This window comes from Bos mutus, chromosome 17 (assembly GCF_027580195.1).
Source record: "Bos mutus isolate GX-2022 chromosome 17, NWIPB_WYAK_1.1, whole genome shotgun sequence".
NCBI classification, from domain to species: Eukaryota; Metazoa; Chordata; class Mammalia; order Artiodactyla; family Bovidae; genus Bos; species Bos mutus.
The window spans coordinates 8,850,582-8,878,088 of NC_091633.1; the positions used below are offsets into that span (position 1 = coordinate 8,850,582).

Here is a 27,507-nt window from a genome sequence, read left to right on the forward strand (position 1 = left end):
ACTTATCACTATGCCTCTGTTATAAAAACAAATTTTTTTAATGGGAATATTTGTAATCTACTAGAATGTGTGTGTACTCAGTCTCTTAGCCATGTCTGACTCTCTGTGGCCCCATGGACTGTAGCCCACCAGGCTTCTGTGTCCATGGGATTTCCCAGGCAAGAATACTGGAGCAGGTTACCATTTCCTCCAGGGGATCCTCCCGAAATGATTTGATCTAAATGTTTCATTTTTATCCTTTGATTACTCATTATCATGATTACTCCTTCTAGCTTCATTTGGCTAGTGTAGGGAGACACCTGGTGGTGATCCAGTTTTTTAAAACTTCTCATTATGGAAAATTTCACACATACACACTGGCGTGCTACAGGCCATGGGGTCACAGAGAGTCAGGGACACGACTGGACAACAACAACATAAACAGGAGAGAATAATAAATCCCTTCTATAGCCATCACCCAGCTGCAACAATTAAGAGCATTCTGCCATTCTGTTATCATCTTCACCTCCATCCACTCTGGATCCTCCACTCCCCCCCACCCTTTGATTATTTTTATGGTTCTTTTCAAAACAGAATTTACATGTATCAAAATGCACAACACTGTAGCCATTTATCTTGACAAATAGATACACCCGGGTAACTCGTAGCTGCACCAAGTTAGAGAATGTTTCTATCACTCCAGAAATGTCCCCATCCCCCATAACCAGGCAACAGTTGTGATTTTCACTGTAGATTAGCTTTGCTTGTCCTAGAATGCCATATAAATGGAATCATGCAGCATGCAGTCTTTTGTGTGTGAGCTCTTTTGCTCGGCACAATGTCTGTGTCACCGTGCACACCTGTCGTTTCTCTGTTGCTGCTGTACCCATTCTATTGTGTAGATGCTCCACTTATGCGCTCTGGTTGATAGGAACTTGGATTGTTTCCAGTTTGGGGCCATCGTGAATAAACTTGATGTAAACCTTCATGTTCCAGTCTTTTTGTGGACCTATGTCTACATTTCTCTTGTGTAAATACTTCGGAATGGAACTGCTGCATCAAAGGGTACGGGCTTGGTTAACTTCATTAGAAACTGCCAGACGTTTCCCCAGTGATTCGTCCAGTTGATCTTCCTGCCAGCAACGTGTGAAAGTTCTATCGTTTTACATCCTCGAGAATGTCCGATGTTGTCTTTTTCATTTGAACTCTTCTGGTGGCACCTCATTGTGATTCTAAGGGTACATTTCTCTGATGACTAATGATGTTGAGGGCTTTTCTGTGTGCTTATTGACCATCTGTCCGTCTTCATTTGTGAAGTCTTTTGCCCAGTTTCTGTTAGGTCTGAGTTTTTATTTTTTCTTTTAACCAAGCTGAGTATTTTATTCTAGATACAAGTTCGTTGCAGGTATATAACTCATGAATATTTTTTGCCAGCCTGTGGCTGGCTGATTTATTTCTTAACAGCGTCTTCTGATGAGAAGGTTTATGTTTGATGACGTCTAATGGGCATGACAATAGCACGTCATAGGGTCGGAATGAGGATCAATAGAGATAATACTTGTCAAACGGTTAGTGTCATGCTGAAGCAGTGGATGCTGAGTCCCTGGCAGCGCTTCTGGTGCTATAGCCACTGCTTTTCCTATCATCACTTGGATCCCTAACCAGATCATAAATGCTTAATGAAGAAAGCAGAATGTAATCTCTGCTCTCAGCTATCCCCAGGGTCTGGGATCTTGCTATTTCCATACTAGACATGCGATAAAAATGACATGATAAGTGAGTTGCTGAGGAAGGTTGTGTTTTCCGTAGAAAGAAGAAGTGAGACGCAAGCACATCCGTCTGCACGTGGAGGGCACGCTGACCGCCCGGGACAAGGTTGGGGTACAGGATTTTGTGCTGCTGGACGCGTACACCAGTGAATCTGCTTTTCTGGACAACCTCCGCAAGCGTTTCAGCGAGAACCTCATCTATGTAGCGTAACTCATTTCCCAGCTGTTTTTCCTAGTGTGGTGGTTCCCTTCTGGTCCTTGGCCTTAAAAAAAATTTTTTTTTAATTTATTTAATTTGTTTAGCTGCACTGGATATTAGTTACGGCATGTAGGATCTAGTTCCCCGACCAGGGATCAAACCTGGGCCCCCTGCATGGGGAGGGTGGAGTTGTAGCCACCAGACAGCCAGGGAAGTCCCCTGGTCTGTAGTCTTGATGGCTGTGAACAGTATCACTCTAGGCTAACCATCAGAGGGGGCATGTCCAGGAACCACCGGCAGGTGTACTGTGATCTTTTGTATTAAGACCTTTCCGGCTGCCAGTGCTGGAGACCCAACTAAAGTCAGCCTAAGCCCTGAGAGAGAATCTGTCAACCTATGTACTTCAGGGTCCAGAAGCAGATCTCCAGGGTCTAGGATGATGTCTTGAGGACTCTTTCCCATACTCTGCTTTCTTTTGCATCGGTTTCCTTCTGCAGCAGCCTCCCTGCATGGTGGCAAGGCGGCTGCCAGCAGAACCAGGCCTTTCTTAACACACTAAGTGGGGCAGTCTCGATCACTTGGTTGTTTGTCTGCCCGTGCCAGCTAGGTTCCATGACAGTGGAGACATCCCCCCCAACACACACAAGCTGACTTATTTATTGTGTTGTATCCCCAGTAGTGAAGGGGCACATGGGGATCATAGCACATGATGGTCTATTGCCAGAGCCATTTGCACCCTGGAATTCCTTACTAGTGCTTTGGTCTGTTCCTCTAGACGTATATTGGGACCCTCCTTGTGTCTGTGAACCCATACCAAGAGCTGGGAATCTATACTCTGAGCCAGATGGAACTTTATCAAGGGGTCAACTTCTTTGAACTGCCACCACATGTGTAAGTAGCACCCATGGAATCAGCAATAGAAGTATTTTTCTCTTTCTGCCTCTCTTTCCTCCCCCGACCTTCACCACATATGTCCATCTATTACCCACCCACCTACCCATCCATCCACCCATCCATCATCCACCCCATTCATCCATCCATCCATCCACTATCCACCCATCCACTTGTCTACTCATCCATCCATCCACCCACACACTCACCCACATACCCACCCACTTATCCATCCATCCATCCACTAGTCTATGCATCCACCCATCCACCTACACATCCACCCATCTACCCATCCATCCATCCATCCATCATCCACCCCATTCATCCATCCATCTACCCATCCATCCATCCATCCAACATCCACCCCATTCATCCATCCATCTACCGATCCTAATCATCCACTTGTCTACTCATCCATCCATTCACCCACCCACCCATCCACCCATCCGTCATCCACTCCATTCATCCATCCATCTACGTATCTACCCAGCCACCCACCTACCCATCTATCCATCCACCCACTCATCCATCCATTCATATACCCATCCATTTACATTCTTGATGCATGCTCATTAGGTTCTGTACCTCATTTAAATTACTCCCTTCTTCTGAATCAAGTCTTTCAACACAATAGAAAACATCAGCAGATCATTATCAAATCTCATTTTAATTGTGATGAAAAGTAGAATCTTTGTATGACCCCTGTAGCTAGAGTTTCCTTCTCTGGGAAGTGGATTGCTATAGTGCCACCTACTGGTGCTTGAATATCATGGCAGCTGAGAAGAATGCCGGTGACTAGGAACTTAACCGGAGAAGGCAATGGCACACCACTCCAGCACTCTAGCCTGGAAACTCCCATGGATGCAGGAGCCTGGTGGGCCGCAGTCCATGGGGTTGCTAAGAGTCGGACAAGACTCAGTGACTTCACTTTCACTTTTCACTTTCATGCATTGGAGAAGGAAATGGCGATCCACTCCAGTGTTCTTGCCTGGAGAATCCCAGGGACAGGAGAGCCTGGTGGGCTGCCGTCTATGGGGTTGCACAGAGTCGGACACGACTGAAGCGACTTAGCAGCAGCAGCAGCAGCAGGAACTTACCAGGACTGGTGATCCGTTAAGAAAAAAAATATTCTGCCTGGTCTGCATGTGACTCTCGGGCTTTGCTGAATTTCCCTCTTCTCCTCCTTGGTTGACTTTTGGGCTATTATTTAGGGTCTTGCTTCCTTTTTCTTGATGATTCACCTATTCCACTCCCAAGGCATTTATAAATCTTTCTGCCTCACCACCACCAGCGATTACAGAAATACTCAGCTTTCAAACGGCCACATCCTAAAAGTATACCCCGGGAAACCTTCATGCTTCAGTTTCTGATCTTGTAGATAAAGCCTTTATCATAGTATCTGATCTTGTATATAAAGCCTCTATAATAGTGCCCTAAACTTCTGTTTTTAAAACAGAAGTTTTAAATAATTTTTTGTTTCCTATCTCTATATATTTAGTATTTTAGGTTTTGAAGGAAAAAAAATGAGCTCTTTTATCTGTTACATTATTTCCACCTACATTTAATAGAACATCTCTTGGAGATGTAGTTTAGTATGTAGATTATTCTAATAAGAAATATTGATTTTTTTAATTGGTAAATTCTGAAAAAAATTTTTATTCCTGCCCCAAGTCTTCACTTTAACTTTCCTACTATGAGAGTTTGGGGGCTTCCCTGGTGGCTCAGATGGTAAAGAATCCGCCTGCAATGCACGAGACCCAGATTCCATCCCTGGGTCAGGAAGATCCCCCTGGAGAAGGCAATGGCACCCCACTCCAGTGTTCTTGCCTGGAGAATCCCATGGACAGAGGAGCCTGGAGGGCTACAGTCCATGGGGCTGCAAAGAGTCGGACACGATTGAGTGACTAATACACACTAGAGGCTTGCTATCTAGTGGGTAATGGTGAAGATTGCTGGCTCTCTGAGCTAAGTGCCTGGAACCACAGTCTGGATGTGGCTTCTGAGAGTCCGGGTAGTTTGTCCTTCTGCTCTGATGGGCATCAGAGCCAAGGGAAGTAGTGTTATAGTCACTTCCACTCCGTCTTTTAAAAAATTGCCTGGTCTTTATTGCAGCAACGTGGAATCTTTAGTTGCAGCCTGAACCGTTAGTTGCGGCATGTGGGATCTAGTTCCCTGGCCAGGGATCCAACCCGGGCTCCCTGCATTGGGAGCTCAGAGTCTCAGCCACTAGACCGCCAGGGAAGGCCCTACTCCTTCCGTTTCTGTCTCACTCCTTCTCCAGCTATGCCATAGCTGACAACGCTTACCGCATGATGTGCTCTGAACTAAATAACCACTTCATCCTCATTTCTGGAGAGAGCGGGGCAGGGAAAACAGAGGCCTCCAAGAAGATCCTCCAGTATTTTGCAGTGACCTGCCCGATGACTGAGTCACTGCAGATAGCCCGTGACAGACTGCTGTTCTCCAACCCAGTGCTGGAGGTAAGTGATCTTTAAGGACCTAGAAAGGGGAGTTCCAGGGAAGTCAGTAAGTAAGAAGAGCCTCTGCTTGGGTGGATCAGTCAAAATGGGCAGGTCTGGGAGTTAAGAAGAGAACAGATCACAAAGGTAGCACAATCGGTCCCTTATATACGAACAAATTGCATTCTGATAGAGTGCTCGTAAGTCCAATTTGTTTATAAGTCCAACAAAGTTAGCCTAGGTACCCAACTAACACAATCAGCTGTACAGCACTGTGCTGTAATAGGCTTATAATGCTTTTCACACAAATAATACATAAAAAAATAAATAAACATTTTTAGGCTTATAGTACAGTACCTTGAAAAGGACAGTAGTACAGCAGCTGGCATCCAGGGGCTGGCATCAAGTAAACAGGCAGGAAGAGGTACCGACTGGTTGGGGGAGAGGAGGTGGGACATGGTAGAGCTGAAGGATCATCAGCAACAGGAGATGGAGGGCAGGCTGCAGGTGAGACGCGCATTAACTCACGAGACTGGACAGCAAACACGTGTTTGCATCTTTGAAAGCTCACACCTCGAAGGTTCGTACATAGGGGACTTACTATACTATTAGTATATAGTTAATTGTGTTGGTTGGGTACCTAGGCTAACTTCGTTGGGCTTACAAACATGCTTTCAGAACAGAGCTTGTTTGTATGTAGGGGACTTACTGTATCGTGGTGAAAGGTGTGACCCTGAAGTCCAGCAGGCATGGAGACTAAGCCCAGGGTTATCACGTACCAGCAAGCTTCTTCATATCATTCATATCCTGGAGCCAGTTCCCCATCTGGAAAGCGGGCCTACTCATAGTACCTGCCTCTTAGGAGGTTTTGAGAATTAAGCAAGACGAATGCAGAAAAAAAAATGTGATTTGTAGCTCAGTGGGTAAAGAATCTGCCTGCAGTGCAGGAGACCCAGGCTCGATCCCTGGGTTGGGAAGATCCAATGGAGAAGGAAATGGCAACCACTCCAGTATTGTTGCCTAGAGAATCCCATGGACAGAGGAGCCTGGCAGGCTACAGTCCACGGGGTCGCAAGAGTCGGACACAACTTAGTAACTAAACCACCATGCATAAAGAGCACACAGCAGAATTAGTAAGCACTAAAATAATACTCTATTATTCATTAATATTTTTATTAATTAAAATCATCTTGATTATTATTTTTACTACTATAATTCTCTGACTTGTTGGATGATTTTGAATATGTTATTTTCTCCTGTGTTTTTGTTGCTTTTTGTGTAAAAGGCATTTATGGTTGAAGGGATTTTCCCAGTAGACCTTTGGGCTGAACAGTTTACATCTATACTATAGGAAGATGTCTGCTGATGGGGGCCAGCAGTGATGCCTTCTAGAACAGCCAGGGCCTAGGGTCCTATCTAACTCTCCTTGCATTCGTGTTAAGTCACTACAGTTGCTACAGTCATGTCCAACTCTTTGCGACCCACCAGTCTCCTCTGTCCATGGGATTCTCCAGGCAAGAATACTGGAGTGGGTTGCCATTCCCTCCTCCAAAAGATCTTCCAGACTCAGGGACCGAAACTACATCTCCTGTGACTCCTGCATTGCAGGCAGATTCTTTACCACTGAGCCACTAGGGAAGCCCCAACTTCTCCTTAGGCCATTTCTAATATATTCCTAGAATGGATTCTAGAGAGAAGATATTTTCCCCTTCTTTTCTCTGTGTCCAACCCCAATATTTGGCATCAAATACTCTGTAAATAGTGATTTCTTCTTAGCAGATAAAGTGGCTTCCATTCCTGGCTCCCCCTTCTCTCCTCCAATGAGCTTGTCATTCAGGGTCAGGAATTCTATGAACAGGAGAGCTTCAGTGTCAGAGAATGACAGATGGGTTCAGTGTCCCCTCCCTTTGTATTCCAAGGCTTTTGGAAATGCCAAAACACTCCGGAATGACAACTCCAGCAGATTTGGAAAATACATGGACATACAATTCGACTTTAAGGTACACTGACGTTCCTATTACTGCTTCCCGGGGACCCCTTAACTTGAGAGCAACAGAAAGTCAACTCAAGGCATCTTAAGAGAGGAAGGGTTTCTTCTTGGCTCAAATAGTTGAAAAATTTAGGGTTTGCAATAGTTTTAGGAAATGCCAATGAAGACCATGATGACAGATCATATGAGTATATGGGCAAAAATGAAGAAGTCTGGTGAGACCAGATGTTGGCAAAGACATGGATCATGAGTTCCAACACATGGCTGGTGGCAGGGGTGTACGTTGGTCAAACCCATTTGGAAAACAGTGTATCATCTTGGGGTGCTGAAATCACACAATCTAAGGTGGGGCCATTCCACTCCTGGAAATATTCCTACGGATGGGTAAGCATGGCCTCAGCAGCGCTGCTCATGAAAGTAAAGGGACTGGAAAGAACCAACATATCTGGCCAGGATTGGATGCCCATCAACAGGAGAAGGGCCCAACTGTGGGGTGCTCACACGATGAGACGTTTTATGGCAGTGAGAGCATGTGAATGCCAGCTGCATGCAACCTGGACAGGTCATGAGAATGTACTACATGTCAGCGAGATGCCATTTCTTACAAAGCTTGAAAAGATTCCAGAGTAAACAACCTATTGCTTAGGCGTACATGACTTTATGCCATGAGTTGGCAGACTTACATGGATAGGGTCTTGGGCTTTGTGGACCGTACAGCCTCTGTCCCAACTACTCAGCTCCACTGCTGTAGTATGAAAGGAGCCAGAGAAGATACATAACGTATTGTACACAGAGTTTAAATGGGGGCTCACGCAAGTAGGAGGGGTAGGCAGAGCTCTCAGGGACATGTAATTGCAAGTGACACCTTAGGCTAGACAGTAGCTGGCTAGGCGTTTAGTATAGTGAGGAAGACAGACTGACCAAGGATTTCCCAGAGGCTGGAACATGGGTTTCTGGTCATGCATGCACAGACTTGGAAAACATTTTAATAGCATACATATTTTTAAGGTTTTTTTTAGAATCCAACACATACTAAAAAGGACACAGCTCATGGCCACAGCTCAATAAATTTTTCCATTTGAATCTACTTGTGTAACCACCACTCATCTCAAGATATTAACATTTCCAACACCTCGAAATTTCTCCTACCCATCTCTGACAAATATCTGCCCCCCCGCTTCCCAAAAGTTATCACTGTCTGGCATCTATAATCACAGATTCATTTTGCTGGTTCTTGAGCTTCAGAAAAAATGGAATTATATAGTTGTTCTATTTCATGTTTGGCCTCTCTGAATCAGCGTGTCTTGTAAGATTCGACTGTGTTGCTGCATGGAGTTGTTCATTTTTTGATTGCTCGACTTTTATCACTGTTTATAAACACATCATTGTAAAACAATGATGTAAACACTCATTTATGCCGGGTGTAGTCCCAGAAGTTGCACTGCTGGATTCTTACCAGCAATGGTATCACTGAGTTCCAGTTTCTCCACGCCCTTGCCAACATTTGGTATTGTCAGTCCTTTACATCTTAGGCATTCTGGTGGCATATAGTGGTTTCTCTGGTAGGCTGCCGCCTACGGGGTCACACAGAGTCAGACACAACTGAAGCGACTTAGCAGCAGCAGCAGCAGCAATTTTAATGAAGTTTTGCTCATTGGTCCCTTAAAGACCTTCTTGTATATTAAAGTCTTTTGCTCATTTTTAATTGGGTAATTTTTTCTCATTGATTGGCAAGTGTTCAATATATGTCATGGAATACAGATCCTTCATTGAATATATTATTTAAGACAATAATTAAGACAATAATAATTAATATTGGCAAAGAATATATTGACATTAAGAGGCTGATGACCCAGAACAGAGGCTAGAAGCAGCCCAGCTCTCCTTACCTATATGTCACCAGACTTATGACCAAAGCACCACTGAGATTCAATATCAATCAAATTGTCTTTCCAATTAAATGGTGGTCAACTGGAAATCCATATGGATAAAGAGAACTTTGGCCTCTGTTTCACTCCATAAACAAAAATTAAATCACGTTGTATCATAGTCTTAAACATGGATGGTAAAACAGTTGATTCTAAATGAAAACAGAAAATATCTTCATCACCTTGGGGGGTTAGGAATGGAACCCAGAAAACGTGAATCTTAGAAGATGGATAGATCAGGTTGATTCAGACTCACAATTTCAGTTCATCAGGAGACACCAGTAAGAGAGTGGCCTTGATTGTTGTCTTGGCTGGATTTTTTGTTCTCTTTTGAAGGGCATTCCCGTAGGCGGGCATATCATCAGTTACCTGATAGAAAAGTCTCGAGTTGTCTATCAGAATCAGGGCGAGCGGAATTTCCATATCTTCTACCAGCTGCTAGAGGGTGGAGAAGAAGAGCTCCTTGCTTACCTGGGACTGGAGCGAGACCCCCAGCTGTATAAATACCTCTCACAGGTTAGAAGGACCATAACCTGTCTCTGGTGCCCCTTTGGCGGTGAGGGGTGGGGTGGTGTTAGTTCTGTGGGATGTTCAGTAACTTTCTCAGGGCCACGTTACCGGATCCTGATGCCACAGTGCCTTTGGAAATGGCTCAAGCATTTCACCAATACTATTTTGATTGATTTCACGATCTTCTGTGACTTTGGCAAACTTGGTGCCTGTGCTTTGCAGTATATTCGCACTGTTTCCAAACCTCTAGGTGTTCTTTAAGGTCTGACTTAAACTAGCCCTGTCCTTGAAGGGGAGGGAGTGCACGGTGCTGGTTGTGCGGGAGGGATATTTGGGAGGTTGCAGATTTAACATTCCAGTTCACCGGTGAATATTTTCATGGTATGACACCTTTGTTTTTGCTGTGCAACAAGGAACTCTTTTAAAATGATGAATCTTCAGGTAATCAGGAAAAATCTGTACTACAAAAGCAAAATAATAGTAAAAAAAAAAAAAAAAACCCTCATGTAGAAGATTTTCCCTTTAAATTGTGACACTGGTAGTCTGTTACTTATTTAAAAGACAACTTCTAGACTTAGTGGGAAAAGTCTTCTCACACCTCCTGTATCATCTGTATTTCTCTAGATACAAGCTTTTATTTCCTTCAGGGAAGATCTCCTTCTATCTAATCCTGCCTTGAAGTTTTTGATGCTGGTTACTAAGTGTATCAAGATTGTTTTCTTGAATTTAAACACTGTCATTTACTGTATGTTTTGGTAGATACCTAATGACATAAATGTCTTCAATTTGTTCAGCAAAAATGGCAAGAAAGCCTACTTTAAAAAACATACACACAGAAAGATATAGCAGATTTTTTTAAACAAAATTCCAAATTTGAAAAAAGCTGCAGTTGGCAAATCATCAGGTGCTAGACAAGTAGAATAAAACCTGTTTTTTCACAGCTCAGAACATTATAGAACTAGCTTTTTAATGCTCGCAGAGAAAAATTTTGACACCTAACTGTCCTTATGAAAATGCTGTTAAGCGGCCCAATTCTGTGTCAACAGGGTCGCTGTGCCAAAGAGTCATCCGTTAACGACAAGAATGACTGGAAGACTGTTTCCAATGCCTTTTCTGTCATCGATTTTACTAAAGATGATCTTGAGGTATGAGCCCCTCAAGGGTGGAGCTCCCTGTGGTCAGACTTGGGGTTGAGGAAACCATCCTGGTTTATTGGTGATGACACAGAGTTGCCAGAGGGAGCAAATAAAGATACAGGATAACTAGGTACATTGAATTTCAGATAAACACTGGCTGGGTTTGTAGTAGAAGTATGTCCCAACATTGCGTGGGACAAGCTTCATGCTAAAAAAATTAGACACTGCTTACTAACACAACATTGTAAAGCATCTTTACTCCAATACAATTTTTTTAACTAAAAAGAATTAGACATTAGACATTGCTTATTTGAAATTCAAACGTTAGCTGGGCATTCTGCATTTTATCCAGCAGCCCCATATTTCCCCAGTATGGGGTGTCAGCAGGTAGTCGTGTTTCTTCTTCCTCTCAAACCCAGTCTCAAATATTTAATCCCCTAGAATTCTAGGAACATCATTTATTTATGCTTTTATATTGGAACAAGTTGGACCAAATTGTAGGATTTATAAACATTTTGTTTTTACATCTTTTGTCTTATTTGGGGGGTGAGGGGGATTGTGAAACTATTGACTTTTTGAGGACCAGAATACAATTTAAGAAAAATTTACGTGTGTATGTGTGTATCTGGGGCCATGGCATTTGAACACTGGATGGCTTATTGGCAGGGACAAAGGGAGATACCGGCATAGTGGTGTTCCATGCTGGACATAGTGAGGGAGCATCCTGCCCCCCACTGAAGTTCCTTCCCTCTTCCCTTAATATCAGAAGTGGATAAGAGCCCACAGGGCCAATTTCTAGGGGAGGATCTGTGATCTCCAGTCTGGAATTAGGGGTGCGGGGGTGGGCAGGTCTCCCCCGGGTACCACCTCTGATGACGTTTATCAATCAGGCGGCCGCCGTCTTCTCTCCCTGCCCTCCTCACCACTTCCCACGTTCCTAGAATCTCTTTGGCATTATTGCCAGTGTCCTGCACCTGGGGAACATTGGTTTTGAAGAGAACCAGCAAGGTTGTGCCTCTGTACCAGACACTCATGAGATCAAATGGATCGCCAAGGTGATGGTCCACTTTGGGAGAGTGGGGGTGGCAGGCAGGAGAGGCCCCAGACCCTGTCGGGATGGAGGGGTAGGGGAGGAGAGCAAGACAGCTGGGTGCCAATGTCCCAGGTGGCTACCATCTCGTTCTCCCACTTGACGCTGGTTAGGAGGTGGGCAAGGGAGCGAGTGAAAGCCAGTTGGCTGAAAGACCAGACATGCTCTGTGTTGCACCAGAACACGATTAGCAGGTGGGAAAGGGAACCTGAGCCCAGAGACACCACCGACTTTTTACTAGGGGGTCAAATTGGGTTGCTGAATGGCATTTTGTTTTCCATTTATTCAGCTCCTAGGGGTCGACCCATGGGTCCTTCTGGAAGCTCTCACCCACAGAAAGATTGAAGCCAAAACAGAGGAGGTAAAAATGGCTCTAGTGGGGAATGTGCCCACCCTCCCCACTGCTGCTGCCAGTAGGATGGTGGCCCCAGGGGAGGCCAGACTCCTGGATCCTGCCCACCAGGTCCTGTGTGGTCCAGCTTGTCAGCATCTCCAGCCTTAACCTCCCCCATCTCCCGACATTCCACCATCACGGGCTCTTGGTGCTTCACGCTCGCCCTGCCTTCCCTCCATGGGGTCTTTGCATATACTGTTCCCTCTGCTGCAACACCCTTCCCTGTCCTTCACCCAGTTAAATCCTTCCCATCCTTCAGTTCCCAGGGATCACTTCCTCAAAGACCCTCCCCTGCTCATCCCATCCCTGCCCTAAAGCACCATGTGTATCTCCGAATAGCGCTTGTCACTTTCAGCTTCAGGACTGTGATGCTTCTCTGTGTGAGTTGTTAAATGTTGTGCTGTGCTCAGTCACTCAGTCTTTGTGACCCCATGGCCTGTAGCCCGCCAGGCTCCTCTGTCCATGGGATTCTCCAAGCAAGAATACTGGAGTGGGCTGCCATGCCCTCCTCCAGGGGATCTTCCCCACCCAGGGGTCGAACCTGCGTCCCTTATGTCTACAGCATTGGCAGGCGGGTTCTTTACCAGTAGTGTTACCCGGGAAGCCCTGACTTGTTGAATGCCCTCTGCCAGATATGAGCCCACAGAGGCTGAAACTCTTTGTCTTGGTTGAGGCTGTATCTCAGCACAGTGCCTGGCACTCAAGGAACAGCACAGGCGGGAGGTTCCTCCCCCATCAAGTATCCTTCTCTAGTCATCTTTATTTATTTATTTGGCTGTGCCAGGTCTTCATTGCAGCATGTGGGATTTAGTTCCCTGACCAGGGATCGAACCTGGGTCCCCTGCCTTGGGAGCACAGTCTTAGCCCCTCGATCATCAGGGAAGACCACCCCTCTCCCCCAGTCATCTTTAAACCTGGGTTGAAAACTCTGAGGGCTTTAAAAAAATTTTAACCTCTGTAATGATGTACCTGTTGTTCTTCTCAGGTGATATGCCCATTGACACTAGAGCTCTCTGCCTATGCTAGAGACGCAATGGCAAAGGCAGTTTATGGGCGAACATTTACTTGGCTGGTGAACAAAATCAATTCCTCCTTAGTGAACAAGGTTGGTTCATGCATATTGTGTGCCCTGTGCTCTTTAACATGGCCGTGTTTTATAACCAACACCTTTGAAGAATTTGTGAGAATTGAACGTAAGCTCCTGGTGGGCAGAGATACTGTCTTTTCACGTCTACATTTCCAGTCTCTAGCACACAGTAGGCTCACAAAAATGCACTGACAAATGATCTTGTCAGTGGGTCCCCAAGTCTGGGATGCACAGCATTTGAAGTGTACACAGAACCTTTTCATTTTAACAGTAATATATTTTAATGTGTATAAGAAAAAAAAAAGACAGCTCCTTTGAACTCACCCTAAAGGCATATTTCCTTTTTAAGCAGAATTATTTAAATTAAAAAGGGAGCTGACGCAAAGCTGGAAGCTGAGGCAATGATATGAGGGCAACGGGGTGCATGGATATGGTGAGACTCATGGAGGAAATGTGCAAAGGATGGATTTGGATACATTGACTCAGCGCATCATACAGAATGCTACATTGCGTCCCTTAAGAAGAAAAGTCATATTCTCCTTCAATAGCCATCCTTGCCTGACAGCACTTGGCCCTCTGTTGAAAATGATCCAAAATATCTGCTTTCTCTCCAGGGTGAACATCTTCTTCCTAATGTCAGTAGCTTCCTTCCTTCCTCCTTCCCTCCCTTCCTCTCTCCATCTTTCTTTTTCTTTCCCTTCCTCTTCTCTTCCTCTTTCTATCTTGCTCTGCTTTTTTTGGACTGAATGTGGGTTTGGGGGGCTGAGGAGGGCTGAAGCAAGGAAGTGAATCAGAAGGGGAAGGTCAGTCTCTCTACTCTGATGATGAATATGAAAGCCAGGATGGGACCTAGGGAGGCTGCAGGCAGGAGGAGGCAGGCTGGGAAAATTATCTGCACCCTGTTTCTTCTGAAAGCCTTGTTGGAGAGATGAGATTTATAGCCACATCCCAGATTCAGGGGCAGTTGCCAAAGTAAATAACCTCAATGATTAATGGTGTGTGTTACTTTGACTAGGACTTTACTGGGAAAACTGTGATTGGATTGCTGGATATCTATGGGTTTGAAGTCTTTGACAAGAATGGGTGAGTTTGTTTGATTTCATTGTGATCCACTGGTTCTTCATTTTCCTTTGAGGTCTTAGTCTGGTTTATGGCATTTCTGATGTTATTGAAACTCATTTTCCTGTTCCTAGAAATTCTCCAGGTTTGCATAGCCCCTGCCTCATAAACTTTTCTAGAACCAGAATAGCCATTAAAAATGCAAATGTCTTTTACTTTGACTCTTATCAGTTTATTAAATTATTTGTTTAATAAGGACTTCAGTTTTCTGTATGGAAAAAGCATCCTTAAAAATAAGTAAATATAATTTTTTGGAAAAACTTGGTCTACTCACGTAGCTTTAGTTACTTAAATCTTTTGCACCTCCAGTTTTGAACAGTTCTGTATAAATTACTGCAATGAGAAACTCCAGCAACTGTTAATTGAGAGAACCCTAAAAGCGGAACAGGCAGAATATGAAATGGAAGGTATAGAGGTAAATGTTTCAATGTTTTCTCCTCATTTGATTTCTTAACCAAGCAAAAGACATTTCCGTGAGAAATATAATTTCATTGGAGGTTTTTCCTGATGAGTACTAAGAATTATTTTTTCATTCCTTCTCTGCTTGTTTCCTGGGAAATTATGTTGATATTCAGCAAGTATTCTTTTTGAAATGTTAGAGATAAAAATCAGAAAAGAAAAGCTGGACAATCAATTTAAAAGAAATATATTTGATGCTCAATCTTAATCCTTCCTGGAGAATTCTTTCCTCATTGTCATTTTAGTGGGAACCAATTCAATATTTCAACAACAAGATCATCTGTGATTTGGTAGAAGAGAGACACAAAGGAATCATTTCCATTCTGGTGAGAAAATTAACGTTGACTTGGGGCTCATTCCATGGTATCCTCAATACTCAGAAGATCTTTCCCTGGGCTTACAGAGAGTTAAGAGTGAAATCCACTGTATTATTGAAGGATGCAAGTTGAACTCTTTTGCTGAATTTTTGCTCCAAGTTTTAGACTGAGCTTTCCCCTCTTATTCAAATTCATCTATGGTTTGCCACAGATGGATTCAGAGAGCATAGAAATGTTGCTTTGTAAGAATTGTCTCACCAACCTGAACCCAGTTTTCTTGTTGTTGTTTTAATAAAAGCTACAGGGTTGATTCATTTAAAAAAATATTTTATATTAGACTTCAGTACTAGTTTCAGGTATACAGAAAGTGATTCAGTTACATATATATATATATATATATATATATATATATATTCTTTTCAAATTCTTTTCCCATTTAGGTTATTATAGAATACTGAGCAGAGTTCCCTGTACTACACAGTAGGTCTTTGTTGGTTATCTGTTTTAAATATAGTAGCGTGTCTATGTCAATTTTGATTCATTATTTTTTAAGCTTTATTTCTCAGTTATGTTACATATTATGGGTCTGTAAGTGGTGGGTGTAGAAGACGTTCTCTGCTTCTGTCTTTTGGCCATACTGCTTGGCATGGAGGATCTTAGTTCCCTGACCAGGGACTGAACCCACTCCCCCTGCAGTGGAAGCACAGAGTTCTAGCCGCTGGACCACCATGGAATTCTTTTGATTCATTTTTTTTTTTTTTAAGATGGTCATTTAAATGTTAACACTGTTGAGGACCCAAAATAGAAAGTAAAAACAGTTTGTGAACTGGGGAAGGTTAGACTTAACTAGTTTTATGACTTGCTTTTTCTGAAGGCTTTGCTCCTCATTAAAGAGGGTTTGTTGTTGGCCAGCTGGCTAAAACTGGTTAAGAGACACCGAAGTTGAGTGTCTCAGCTAGTTATGGAAGCTGCGAAGTGTCCCTGGGAAGTCTTTGGAAATAGACGTCAGATAGGTGGGAGAGCTGACTTTTCATGGAGTTTCTAGTCCCTCTGGTTCCATGGTTCCTTAATCAGATTTGATACGATGATTACCCCTTCCTCCTCCTGGTAATGTTGACCCAGACTTGTGCACAAGATGATATATTTCAATCCACTGCATTTTGCCATAGCTGCTGGAAATTCCATTTAAACTTGGAATTGATGGAGTGTGGTGCAGTGACCGGAAACTTCTGCTTCTGTTTTGAAGGATGAAGAATGTGTTCGTCCTGGTCCTGCTACAGACTTGAGTTTCCTGGAGAGGTTGGAGGAGAAAGTGGGAAAGCACGCACACTTTGAAACGTAGGTGTCTCATCTGCCAGGCTGTTGCATGGGGGAAGGTCATGCGTTGTGGAGTTGACTTCTAGTGTGTGTATATGGCTGTGCTGGGTCTTAGTCATGGCATACAGGGTCTTTAGTTGCAGCATGCAAACTCTTTCATTATGGCCTGTGGGATCTTGTTCCTGGACCAGGGATTGAGCCTGGATCTCCTCCATTAGAAGCATGGAGTCTGAGCCACTGAACCATCAGGGAAGTCTCCTGTAAAGCTAACCTTTGAACAATACTGGTTTGAACTGTGCAGATCCACTTATACATGGGTTTTTTGTCTCAATAGTAAATGCTATAGTACTACATGACCCCCATCCCCTGCTGGTTGAATCCATGGATACAGAAGGCCAACTATGAGTTACACACAATTTGTTGACTGTGTGGAATCCCTAAGCCCCATGTTGTTCAAAGGTCAACTGTACATCCATTTTCTTAGGTCTGTGGACAGTTCTCCCCAGTAGTACGAAAGTGAAAGTGAAAGTCGCTCAGTCGTGTCTGACTCTTTGCAACCACATGGACTATACAGTCCATGGAATTCTCCAGGCCAGAATACTGGAGTGGGTATTCTTTCTTTCACTTCTCCAGGGGATCTTCCCAACCCAGGGATCAAACCCAGGTCTTCTGCATTGCAGGAAGATTCTTTACCAGCTAAGTCACAAGGGTAGCCCCCTTAGTATAGCTCCCCAATAGTATAGCTACTACAAATTCCAGCTGAGCTATTTCAAGTCCTGAAAGATGATGCTGTGAAAGTGCTGCACTCAATATGTCAGCAAATTTGGAAAACTCAGCAGTGGCCACAGGACTGGAAAAGGTCAGTTTTCATTCCAATCCCAAAGAAAGGCAATGCCAAAGAATGCTCAAACTACCGCACAATTGCACTCATCTCACACGCTAGTAAAGTAATGCTCAAAATTCTCCAAGCCAGGCTTCAGCAATACGTGAACTGTGAACTTCCAGATGTTCAAGCTGGATTTAGAAAAGGCAGAGGAACCAGAGATCAAATTGCCAGCATCCACTGGATCATTGAAAAAGCAAGAGAGTTTCAGAAAAACATCTATTTCTGCTTTATTGACTACGCCAAAGCCTTTGACTGTGTGGATCACAATAAACTGTGGAAAATTCTGAAAGAGATGGGAAAGCAGACCACCTGACCTGCCTCTTGAGAAATCTATATGCAGGTCAGGAAGCAACAGTTAGAACTGGACATGGAACAACAGACTGGTTCAAAATAGGAAAAGGAGTACGTCAAGGCTGTATATTGTCACCCTGCTTATTTAACTTATATGCAGAGTACATCATGAGAAACACTGGGCTGGAAGAAGCACAAGCTGGAATCAAGATTGCCGGGAGAAATATCAATAACCTCAGATATGCAGATGACACCACCCTTATGGCAGAAAGTGAAGAGGAACTAAAACGCCTCTTGATGAAAGTGAAAGTGGAGAGTGAAAAAGTTGGCTTAAAGCTCAACATTCAGAAAATGAAGATCATGGCATCTGGTCCCATCACTTCATGGGACATAGATGGGGAAACAGTGGAAACAGTGTCAGACTTTATTTTGGGGGGCTCCAAAATCACTGCAGATGGTGACTGCAGCCACGAAATTAAAAGATGCTTACTCCTTGGAAGGAAAGTTATGACCAACCTAGATAGCATATTCAAAAGCAGAGACATTACTTTGCCAACAAAGGTCCATCTAGTCAAGGCTATGGTTTTTCCTGTGGTCATGTATGGATGTGAGAGTTGGACTGTGAAGAAAGCTGAGCACCGAAGAATTGATGTTTTTGAACTGTGGTGTTGGAGAAGACTCTTGAGAGTCCCTTGGACTGCAAGGAGATCCAACCAGTCCATTCTGAAGGAGATCAGCCCTGGAATTTCTTTGGAGGGAATGATGCTGAAGCTGAAACTTCAGTACTTTGGCCACCTCATGTGAAGAGTTGACTCATTGGAAGACTCTGATGCTGGGAGGGATTGGGGGCAAGAGGAAAAGGGGACGACAGAGGATGAAATGGCTGGATGGCATCACTGACTCACTGGACGTGAGTCTCAGTGAACTCCGGGAGTTGGTGATGGACAGGGAGGCCTGGCGTGCTGTGATTCATGGGGTCGCAAAGAGTCGGACACGACTGAGCTACTGAACTGAACTGAATTTGGTTTTGGTTGTGCTGTGCAGCATCTTAGTTCCTCAACCAGAGATCAAGTCCACATGCTCTGCATTGGGAGCTCAGAGTCTTGACCACTGGACTGCCAGGGAAGGCCAGCTACTAATTCATACATAGAAATAGCATGATGATACACCAGCTGCACAGCTTTCATTGGTAGTAGTCAAGCTCATGTGAATTCCAAGTAGAATTATTTTTTTAAGATTTTGTATCTTTATTTATCATCATTTCATTTTGGGCATGTCCACATGCATGAAATAGTCAAAAAATGCAGGTGTAAAACACACGCAGTGATGTGTGTAGATCTGAAGTGTGCAACCTGGTGAATCATTATATGTGTGTGTACTCACATCAGCTCCCCACAGATGAAGACACAGAGCATTTACAGAGTCCCAGAAAGTCAACTAGAAATGGAATGCACTCTGAGACAAGGAGGAGAGAATGTAAGGGCATGTGCTCTGGAGTCATAGGGACCTGGTTTTGAGTCCCAGCTCAGACACTTAATAGACACGTGACTTTAGGCAAGCAGTAAGTACTCCTGAGTTTGAGTTTCCCCTTCTGCTGCTGCTGCTGCTGCTAAGTCACTTCAGTCGTGTCCAACTCTGTGTGACACCATAGACGGCAGCCCACCAGGCTCCTCCATCCCTGGGATAATTAATATGCCTACCATACAGCATTGTAAATGATCATTTAAATCACATAGTGTAATTTCTGGTCATGGCAAAGGGGAGCCTGGTGGGCTGCCGTCTATGGGGTCACACAGAGTCAGACACGACTGAAATGACTTAGCAGCAGCAGGAGCAGAGGCTTTATCAAACCTATAGAATATTGAAAGGATAAGTGAGTGGAATTGGATAAATGTATGAATCCAGATTGGAAAAATAGGACTTCCCTGGTGGCTCAGTGGTAAGGAATCTGCCTCCCAATTCAGGAGACACAGGTTTGATCCCTGGTCGGGGAAGATCCCACATGCCTGGCAGCAACTAACCTCACGCACCGCAACTATTGAGCCTGTGCTCTAGAGCCTGGGAGCGGCAACTGCTGAGCCCTGGAGCCCCTGCTCTGCAGCAAGAGAGTAGTCCCCGTTCTCCGCAGCTAGAGAGAGGTCTGAGCAGCGACAAAGACCCAGCACAGCCAAGAATAAATGAATAAATTTTTTTAAAAAGATTGGAAAAATAAATTGTGACATCTTTACAGATTGGGATAATATATGGCCGGGAGAATGAACAATCTAAATACATGCAGTGATGTAAATAAACCGCAAAAACAAGAGAAATGAGACACACAAGAGCACACTATATGGTTCCATTTCCCTAGAGAACAAAACCAGGTACAACCAACCTATTCTGTTAGATGTCAGGCTGTGCCTGGAGAGGGCTCGAGGTGGGGGGTTCTCAGGGCCTAGAGATGTTCTGTCTTTTGATCTGGTATTATTTACGCAGGAGAATTCGGTTTGCAAAAATTCATTGAGCTGTGCACTTCAGAGATGAGTGCTATCAATACACTTGTGTATGCTTTTCAAGAACAATTGTAAAAAACTGTAAATCACCCGAATCTGAAAAACAATGTTTCGTGACTATTTAGTCTCTCCATGTCATAAAAATGTAAAGTAGTAAAATCGGGTTTTAGTCATCACCAAGGAAAATGAACATTATTTCATTGTACAAATAAATGTGTTTGTGTGGCTCATGTAGGTTTTTCATCCCTCAGAGCTCGTGAGAAGGAAGGGTCTAATTTTAGTGAGACCTTGGTCTGTGGCCGGAGGAAATAGTTGAAACAGACTTCAGCGCTGACGTGCAGCTGATCGTCACAGTCCTAAACAGCTCTTCTGCTTTATACGCTGCTGCACTTTGCTGCAGTGAGGTAGGAAGGTTCAGCTCCTGTCTGCTTCTGTTCTGCTACAGCCGGAAGCTGGCGGGTCCGAGGGGCAGAAAGAAGATCGGCTGGATGGAGTTTCGGCTCTTCCACTACGCGGGAGAGGTCACGTACTGCGCCAGGGGTGAGTGTCTGTGGGGTAAAGGTCATAGGTCACGGCCACGCAGGTGCCCCCGAGTCCACTCTAAACATGCTGCATATCCATCTCAAATGTTCCCTAGCCCCACCGCAATCACGGCATTTCAGAAGGATTTTAGGGACTTCCCTGGTGATCCAGTGGTTAACCATGCCTTAAACGCAAGCATGGTTGGGCGCTAAGGTCCCTCACGAATCGCAGCCAAACAACCAAAATGTAAAACAGAAGCAATATAGGAGAAAAAAAGAAGCAATATTGTAACAAATTCAATACTTTTAAAATGTTCCATATCAAAAAATATTTTAAGAAGTATTATAAAATGTAGTAATTGTATATATAACTACTTTCTTGAGAGAATTCACATAGCCCCTGTTTCACTCATTTAAAGTGTACAATTGATGAGTGTTTAGTGTATTCACTGTGCACTTGTGCAACTGTCACCAATTCTATTTTAGAATCACCCCATCACCCCAAAAAGAACCCCTATACACGGCAGCAGGCACTCCCCATTTTCCCCTAGCCCGTCTTCCAGAGCCCTGGGCAACAAACCAGTCAACTTTCTGTGGATATTTGCCTATTCTGGACATTTCCTAAAAATGGACTTACACAGTGTGTGGGGTTTTGTGTCTGGCTTCCTTCCCTCAGAATAACGTTCCCAAGGTCCACCCGTATCCTCTTTCCTGTCTAATTGCCAAATAGCGTTCCCCTGTACGACTCTGCTGCACTTGTCAGTTCACTCATCAGCAGGTGGGCATTGGGGTCTTTGCACTTTGGGGCTGTTATGAATGATGCTGCTGTCCACATGACTGTGTTTTTGTGTGGCCGTATGTTACCCTTTCTCTTGGGTAAATACCTGGGTGTGGCGTTGCTGGGTCCTGTGGTAACTCTATTCTTAATTTCTTGAGTACCTGCCATACTGGTTTTCCAAAGTGGCTACATCATTTTGCTTTCCCACCAGCAGTGTGGAGGGTCTCGGTTTCCCTATTTCCTCACCAACACTTGGCATTGTCTGTCTTCTGATTCCAGCCATCCTAGTGGGTGTGAAGTGGTGGTTTGGATTTGTATTTTCCTAATGCTTAGTGAAGTGGAACATTTTTCCTTGTGCTTATTGGCCATGAGCATTTGTTCCTTGGAGAAATGTTTGTTGAGATCCTTTACCCACTTTTTAAATTGTTTTTGTTACTAGTATTGAGTCGTATGGTTCGTTATGTTCTAGCTACAAGTCCCTTATCAGATAGATAGTTTGCAAGTATTTTCTCCAATCTGTGAGTTATCTTTTTCACTGTCTTGATGGCATCCTTCAAAGCCCAGAAGTTCTTAACTTTGATAAAGGCCACTTTGTTCTCTATTACTTAGAGTAATGTTTTCATGGTTCATCCCTGCTGTTACTATTTTTTAATTGCCAAATAAGCTCCCACTGCGCGGTTACAGCACATGTTGCTTATCCCTTCATCGGTTATGTGCATGGGGGTGGTTTCTACTTTTTCGCTTTCATGAATAATGCTGCTGTGAACATTTTTGCAACACATTTTTCATACATTTTCTTTTGTCACCTCTGCTTTAGGTTCTAGATAATTTTTACTTCTATATAAATTCATTTCACCAAAAAGCTTTAAAAAATAAAATACCATGTATTAGGGTTTTTTTTCCCTTAAATATGTAGAGGTATAAAAAATAAAAGTGAAAGTCACTCAGTCGTGTGCGACTCTTTGTGATCCCATGGACTATACAGTCCATGGAACTCTCCAGGCCAGAATACTGGAGTGGGTAGCCTTTCCCTTCTCCAGGGGATCTTCCCAACCCAAGGATTGAACCCAGGTCTCCTGCATTTCAGGCAGATTCTTTGCCAGCTGAGCCACAAGGGAGCCCAAGAAGGGAAAAAAAAAATGTTAAATAGGACAAATCTCTTTAAGTAGATAACCTACTGATTTTTGCTTAAAGAATAAAGTAATTAAAAAAAAGAATAAAGTAATAGACATGTAGGGTTTCCTTGGTGGCTCAGTGGAAAAAAAAAAAAAATCCACCTGCCAATGCAGGAGATGAGGGTTCAGTCCTGGGTTAGGAAAATCTCCTAAAGAAGGAAATGGCAATCCACTCCAGTGTTTTTGCCTGGGAGATCCCATGAACAGAGCCGCCTGGTGGGTGCAAAGGGGTCAAAATGAGTTGGACACGACTTAGTGACTCAACAATACACATATAAGGCTAGAAATTGCTCACAATACAGAAAGGTACAGAAGGAAAACTAAAAACCCCTTTACCTCCTAGTCTCTCCCTGAGGTAACCACAAGAATCAACTGGAAAATAAAAATATCTTATGCATATAATTACATACGTGGGGACACGTATGCCCACGCATCTAAAGAACACAAATACACATCTAAACAATACGGATTGTTATTTTGTGTTATCTCCTTTGCATTTTTCATTTAATAGATATTGGCGGTGATTTGGACTCCAGCTAACATCCACTGAGCACTTTCTGCGGACCAGGTCCTGCCCCAAATGCTTTACCTCTGTTGCTTGTTTAAACCTCACGGAACGCAGGGAGCTGGGCAGCCTTACTGGTCCCCTTTTAATCTATGAGGCACTGAGCTCAGAGATGTTAAGGCACTTGCCCGCGGTCACTCAGCTATTAAGCGGCAGAGCTGGAGGTCAGACCCAGGCCTTTTACCTCCAGACCTGCATTCACTCTCCAAAGTGGCAGATTCCTCCACGTTTCTTCTGAAAAGCTACACGCACGCCCCATGGGGCCGTGTCCTGTCACCTGTCTGAAGGCCTCTGATTGTTTCCAGCTTTGTCTCTTGTAAACAATGCTGTGTTTGACATCTTTGTATATTTCAGTTAGCCAGTCTGTGCTCCTTATATGCCTGCTGCTGCTGCTGTTGCTAAGTCACTTTCCGACTCTGTGTGACCCCATAGACAGCAGCCCACCAGGTTCCCCTATCCCTGGGATTCTCCAGGCAAGAATACTGGAGTGGGTTGCCATTTCCCTCTCCAATGCATGAAAGTGAAATCGAAGTCGCTCAGTCATGTCTGACTCCTAGAGACCCCATGGACTGCAGCCTACCAGGCTCCTCCATCCATGGGATCTTCCAGGCAAGAGTACTGGAGTGGGGTGCCATTGCCTTCTCCGTCTTATATGCCTAGGATAAGTTTTTCAGAAGTGGCTTTGCTAAGGTCATCAAAAGTTTATTTTGACTACTTCTGGGTAGATATCCAAAAGAACTGAGAGCAGGAATGTGAACAGGTATCTGAACACCCGTGTACACAGGAGCTTTATTCACAGTAGCCAAAAGGTGGACGCACCCAAGTGTCCATCGATGGATGAATGGACACACGAAATGTGCTCTGTCCTTACAATGGGACATATTTCAGGCTTAAAAAGGCAAGAAATTCTGACACCTGCTACAATGTGGATGAACCTTGAAAACATGATGCTAAGTGAAATAAGCCAGACAGAAAAAGAAATATGAAAGAGTTCCACTTATGTGAGGTATGCAGTCCAATCCATAAAGACAAAAAGTAGAACAGTGGTTATCGAGGGTTTCAGGAAGCGAGGAATGGGGAATTAGTGTTTAACCCATACAGAATTTCCACCAGGGGAAAAGGAAAGGGGTTTTAGAGATGGATGGTGGTGATGGTTGTGCAACAATGTAAATTCACGAAATGCTCCTGAACCACACACTTACAAATAGTTTAAATAGTAAATTTTATATTGTGTATCTTAACAGAGCCCAGGACAGCCACCCAAGAACAAGAATGACCCAGCCCCAAATGTCAGTATTGCCCAGTCTGTGAAACTCTTAATTAAGAGATCATTTTTAGGATTTCCCTTTGCAACCAGTATGGAATTATATTTTTAATCAAAGCCATTGATTCAGAAGGTTTTTTTTTCCAATGTTTTACAGGATTCTTGGAAAAGAACAATGATCTCCTCTACAGACATCTGAAAGAAGTAAGTCTGAAACTTAACTCTATGTATTTTTGAAGGTTATGAGATATCACTCAGAATACTGATTTGGGAGGTTTGGCCTTCTGGATTTCTCTCTTTGATGTATTGTATTAGAATTCCAGTACATCATGGCCAGAACAGACAATTCAAGATCATCTTTGTTTTCATTTTTTGGCCGTACCACACATGGCATGAGGGATCCTAGCTCCCCACCCAGGATTCGAACCCTCGCCCTCTGCAGTGGAGGTACTGAGTCTTAACCACTGGACCACCAGGGAAGCCCCCTTTCCATCTTCTTTTTCATGTGCTCCCAAGGCAAACAGCTCTGGTCCGTCATGTACACACTGATGTGAACTTTCCTGAAGAGCCCTTCGTGATTTCTGAGGCAGCCAGTGTGGTGTTCATCTCTCTCTGCCTACAGGTGCTGTGCAGGTCCAAAAACAGAATCCTGAAGGAATGCTTCCTGGTAGCCGAGTTAGAGAACCGGAGAAGGGCGCCGACGGTGAGTGTGTGTGTGGTTGGTGGGGGGGGTGCCTGTGCAAAATTGGAAAGGCAGCAGAAACCACCCAATTTGCACCAACGTGCAATCACTTAACTGTATTTTGTAAGCTGTCCACTCCTTTTTCTGGAAATATCCTCCTCTAACAAGTTTTACTAAACATATACTTTCCAAGGTTAGCAACCAGTGTGCTCATTGGCAGACGTTCATTGAACACCTACTGTGTGCCAGGTGCTGTTCTGGGCACAGGGGAATCCAGGAACAACCAAACAGATAGGGGTCTTCCTCTCCTTGTGGGGTTTACCGTCTATAGGAGGATATTACCCATCAATGAAAGAAACTACTATAGCGAGCCTTTCATAAAGGAAGCTTGGTAACAAGGGGACTGGCTCAGAGGTAATGCTGGCTCCTGCAAGGTGCTCGCTTCATATTCACTGGGTGATAAAACCATCCTGGGATAATGCTTGCCCAGACTCCGCTGCACCAAACGGAGTTCGGACTTCTCAGGCCAGGACATCCAAACCCTTCTCTTCATTGGCAAAACGGCTCGTGACAGGTAGTAAGTATTGGGTTGGCCAAGAAAGTTCATTCTGGTTTGGCAGTACCATGCCTGAATGAACTTTTTGGCCAGCCCACTAGAACTGGTCTGTTAAGAGTTTGGGTCTGAAAGATCAGTCACCACCTTGAGCCAGTCTTCTCTGTATAAATAGGGAGCAATGCTGTGTGGTCAGCTCATTCTGTCTCCCTGCAGGTGGGGACTCAGTTTAAAAACAGTCTGAGCAGCCTTCTGGAAATTCTCATCTCCAAGGAACCTTCGTACATCCGTTGCATCAAGCCCAACGAGAGCAAAGAACCCAGTGAGTTGAGAATCGTTTGGAACCCCGAGCTAAGGGAAGGGAGGCCGGGAGGAAAACCAAGATGGTAGCGGGGTAAAATGCTAAAAACCAGCACAGGCTTGCTGCTTGTCATCAGTATTTAATAAGAGAAGGTAAACGGGGCTTCCCTGGTGGCTCAGTGGTAAAGACTCTGCCTGCCGATGCAGGAGACACAGGTTTGGTCCCGGATCCGGGAACATCCCACATGTTGCAGAGCAACTAAGCCCGCGCAGCACGTCCACTGAGCCTGCGCTCTGGAGCCGGGGAGCTCTGAGCCCTGGAGCCTGTCCTCCGCAACGAGAGAGGACACTGCGGCGCGAAGCCTGCGCACCGCAACTAGCTACAATTAAAGAAAAAGCCCGCCCGGCAATGAAGACCTTGCACAGCCAAAAATAACATTTTTAAAAAAGAATACTTTAAAAAAACATAAAGAAATAGAAGGTGAATGAATAGGGAGGAAGGTGACTTGTGGGCCCGTGTGAACATGGCTCAGAGCCTGGCCAGTTTAAGGCCAACGCAGCTGAGCCTGGCAGAGCTCAGCGGTGAGGGGAAGCCACCTGCTTCTTTCCAGCCAGTGCACAGTTTTCGAGATGGTCTAGGCCTCAGGTATTTGCTGAACCTGTGCCATGCTTTCACAATAAGGTCATGCAGTCAAAGGCTTACAGCAGCCAGGCTGGAAGAGCAAATGAGGGAAGCAGGCTGGCTGTGAGGCAGTAGGGACTGGAGGGGACTGCGGCAAATTGCAGGAGGCACACCCTGTCTACAGGGCACTTATTGCCATATGAGAGTCTAGGTCCAGAATGACCAGATCTTATGGCTTTTCTTAAGATTTTTTTTTTTTTTTGGATATGGGCCATTTTTTTTTTTTAAGTCTTCATTGGATTTGTTACAAAATGGTTTGTTTCTGTATTGGCTCTTTTGGCCACAAGGCATGTGGGATCTTAAGACCCTGACCAGGGATGGAATCTGCACCCTCTGCCCTGGAAGGTGACATCCTAACCCCTGGATCACCAGGGAAGTCCCATCGTGGTTTTTCAAGAGAAACCAGAAGTTCAGATTTTCCTGTTAAACCCCACCCCCATCCCCCACTAAAAGAAACACACTTAGAACCTAACAGGACATATCTGTGGCTAATGGCAACCCACGCCGGTGTTCTTAGCTGGAGAATCCCAGGGAAGGGGGAACCTGGTGAGCTGCCGTCTGTGGGGTCGCACAGAGTCGGACACGACTGAAGCGACTTAGCAGCAGCAGCAGCAGCAGACCTAGTCCAGAGATCGTTAGCGTGTAGCCTCTGGTCTGGTCTTAGATGAAGCACG

The 27,507-nt window shown here is 44.4% G+C and overlaps 1 protein-coding gene across 1 annotated transcript in view; it reads left to right on the plus strand.

Annotated features, from left to right (window-relative positions):
* The first annotated feature begins 1,023 nt into the window (after positions 1-1,023).
* MYO1H (myosin IH) overlaps positions 1,024-27,507 on the plus strand; it is a 42,025-nt gene continuing 15,541 nt past the window's right edge. Inside the window, exons 1-18 of the mRNA XM_005891516.2 lie at positions 1,024-1,044; positions 1,789-1,950; positions 2,723-2,838; positions 5,120-5,318; positions 7,217-7,297; positions 9,552-9,731; positions 10,772-10,870; positions 11,803-11,916; positions 12,241-12,312; positions 13,331-13,450; positions 14,448-14,515; positions 14,861-14,966; positions 15,256-15,336; positions 16,574-16,665; positions 20,759-20,853; positions 24,774-24,820; positions 25,239-25,319; positions 26,068-26,173. Coding sequence (XP_005891578.2) covers positions 1,024-1,044; positions 1,789-1,950; positions 2,723-2,838; positions 5,120-5,318; positions 7,217-7,297; positions 9,552-9,731; positions 10,772-10,870; positions 11,803-11,916; positions 12,241-12,312; positions 13,331-13,450; positions 14,448-14,515; positions 14,861-14,966; positions 15,256-15,336; positions 16,574-16,665; positions 20,759-20,853; positions 24,774-24,820; positions 25,239-25,319; positions 26,068-26,173 — 1,840 coding nt within the window. The remainder of the gene's footprint in view (positions 1,045-1,788; positions 1,951-2,722; positions 2,839-5,119; positions 5,319-7,216; positions 7,298-9,551; positions 9,732-10,771; positions 10,871-11,802; positions 11,917-12,240; positions 12,313-13,330; positions 13,451-14,447; positions 14,516-14,860; positions 14,967-15,255; positions 15,337-16,573; positions 16,666-20,758; positions 20,854-24,773; positions 24,821-25,238; positions 25,320-26,067; positions 26,174-27,507) is intronic.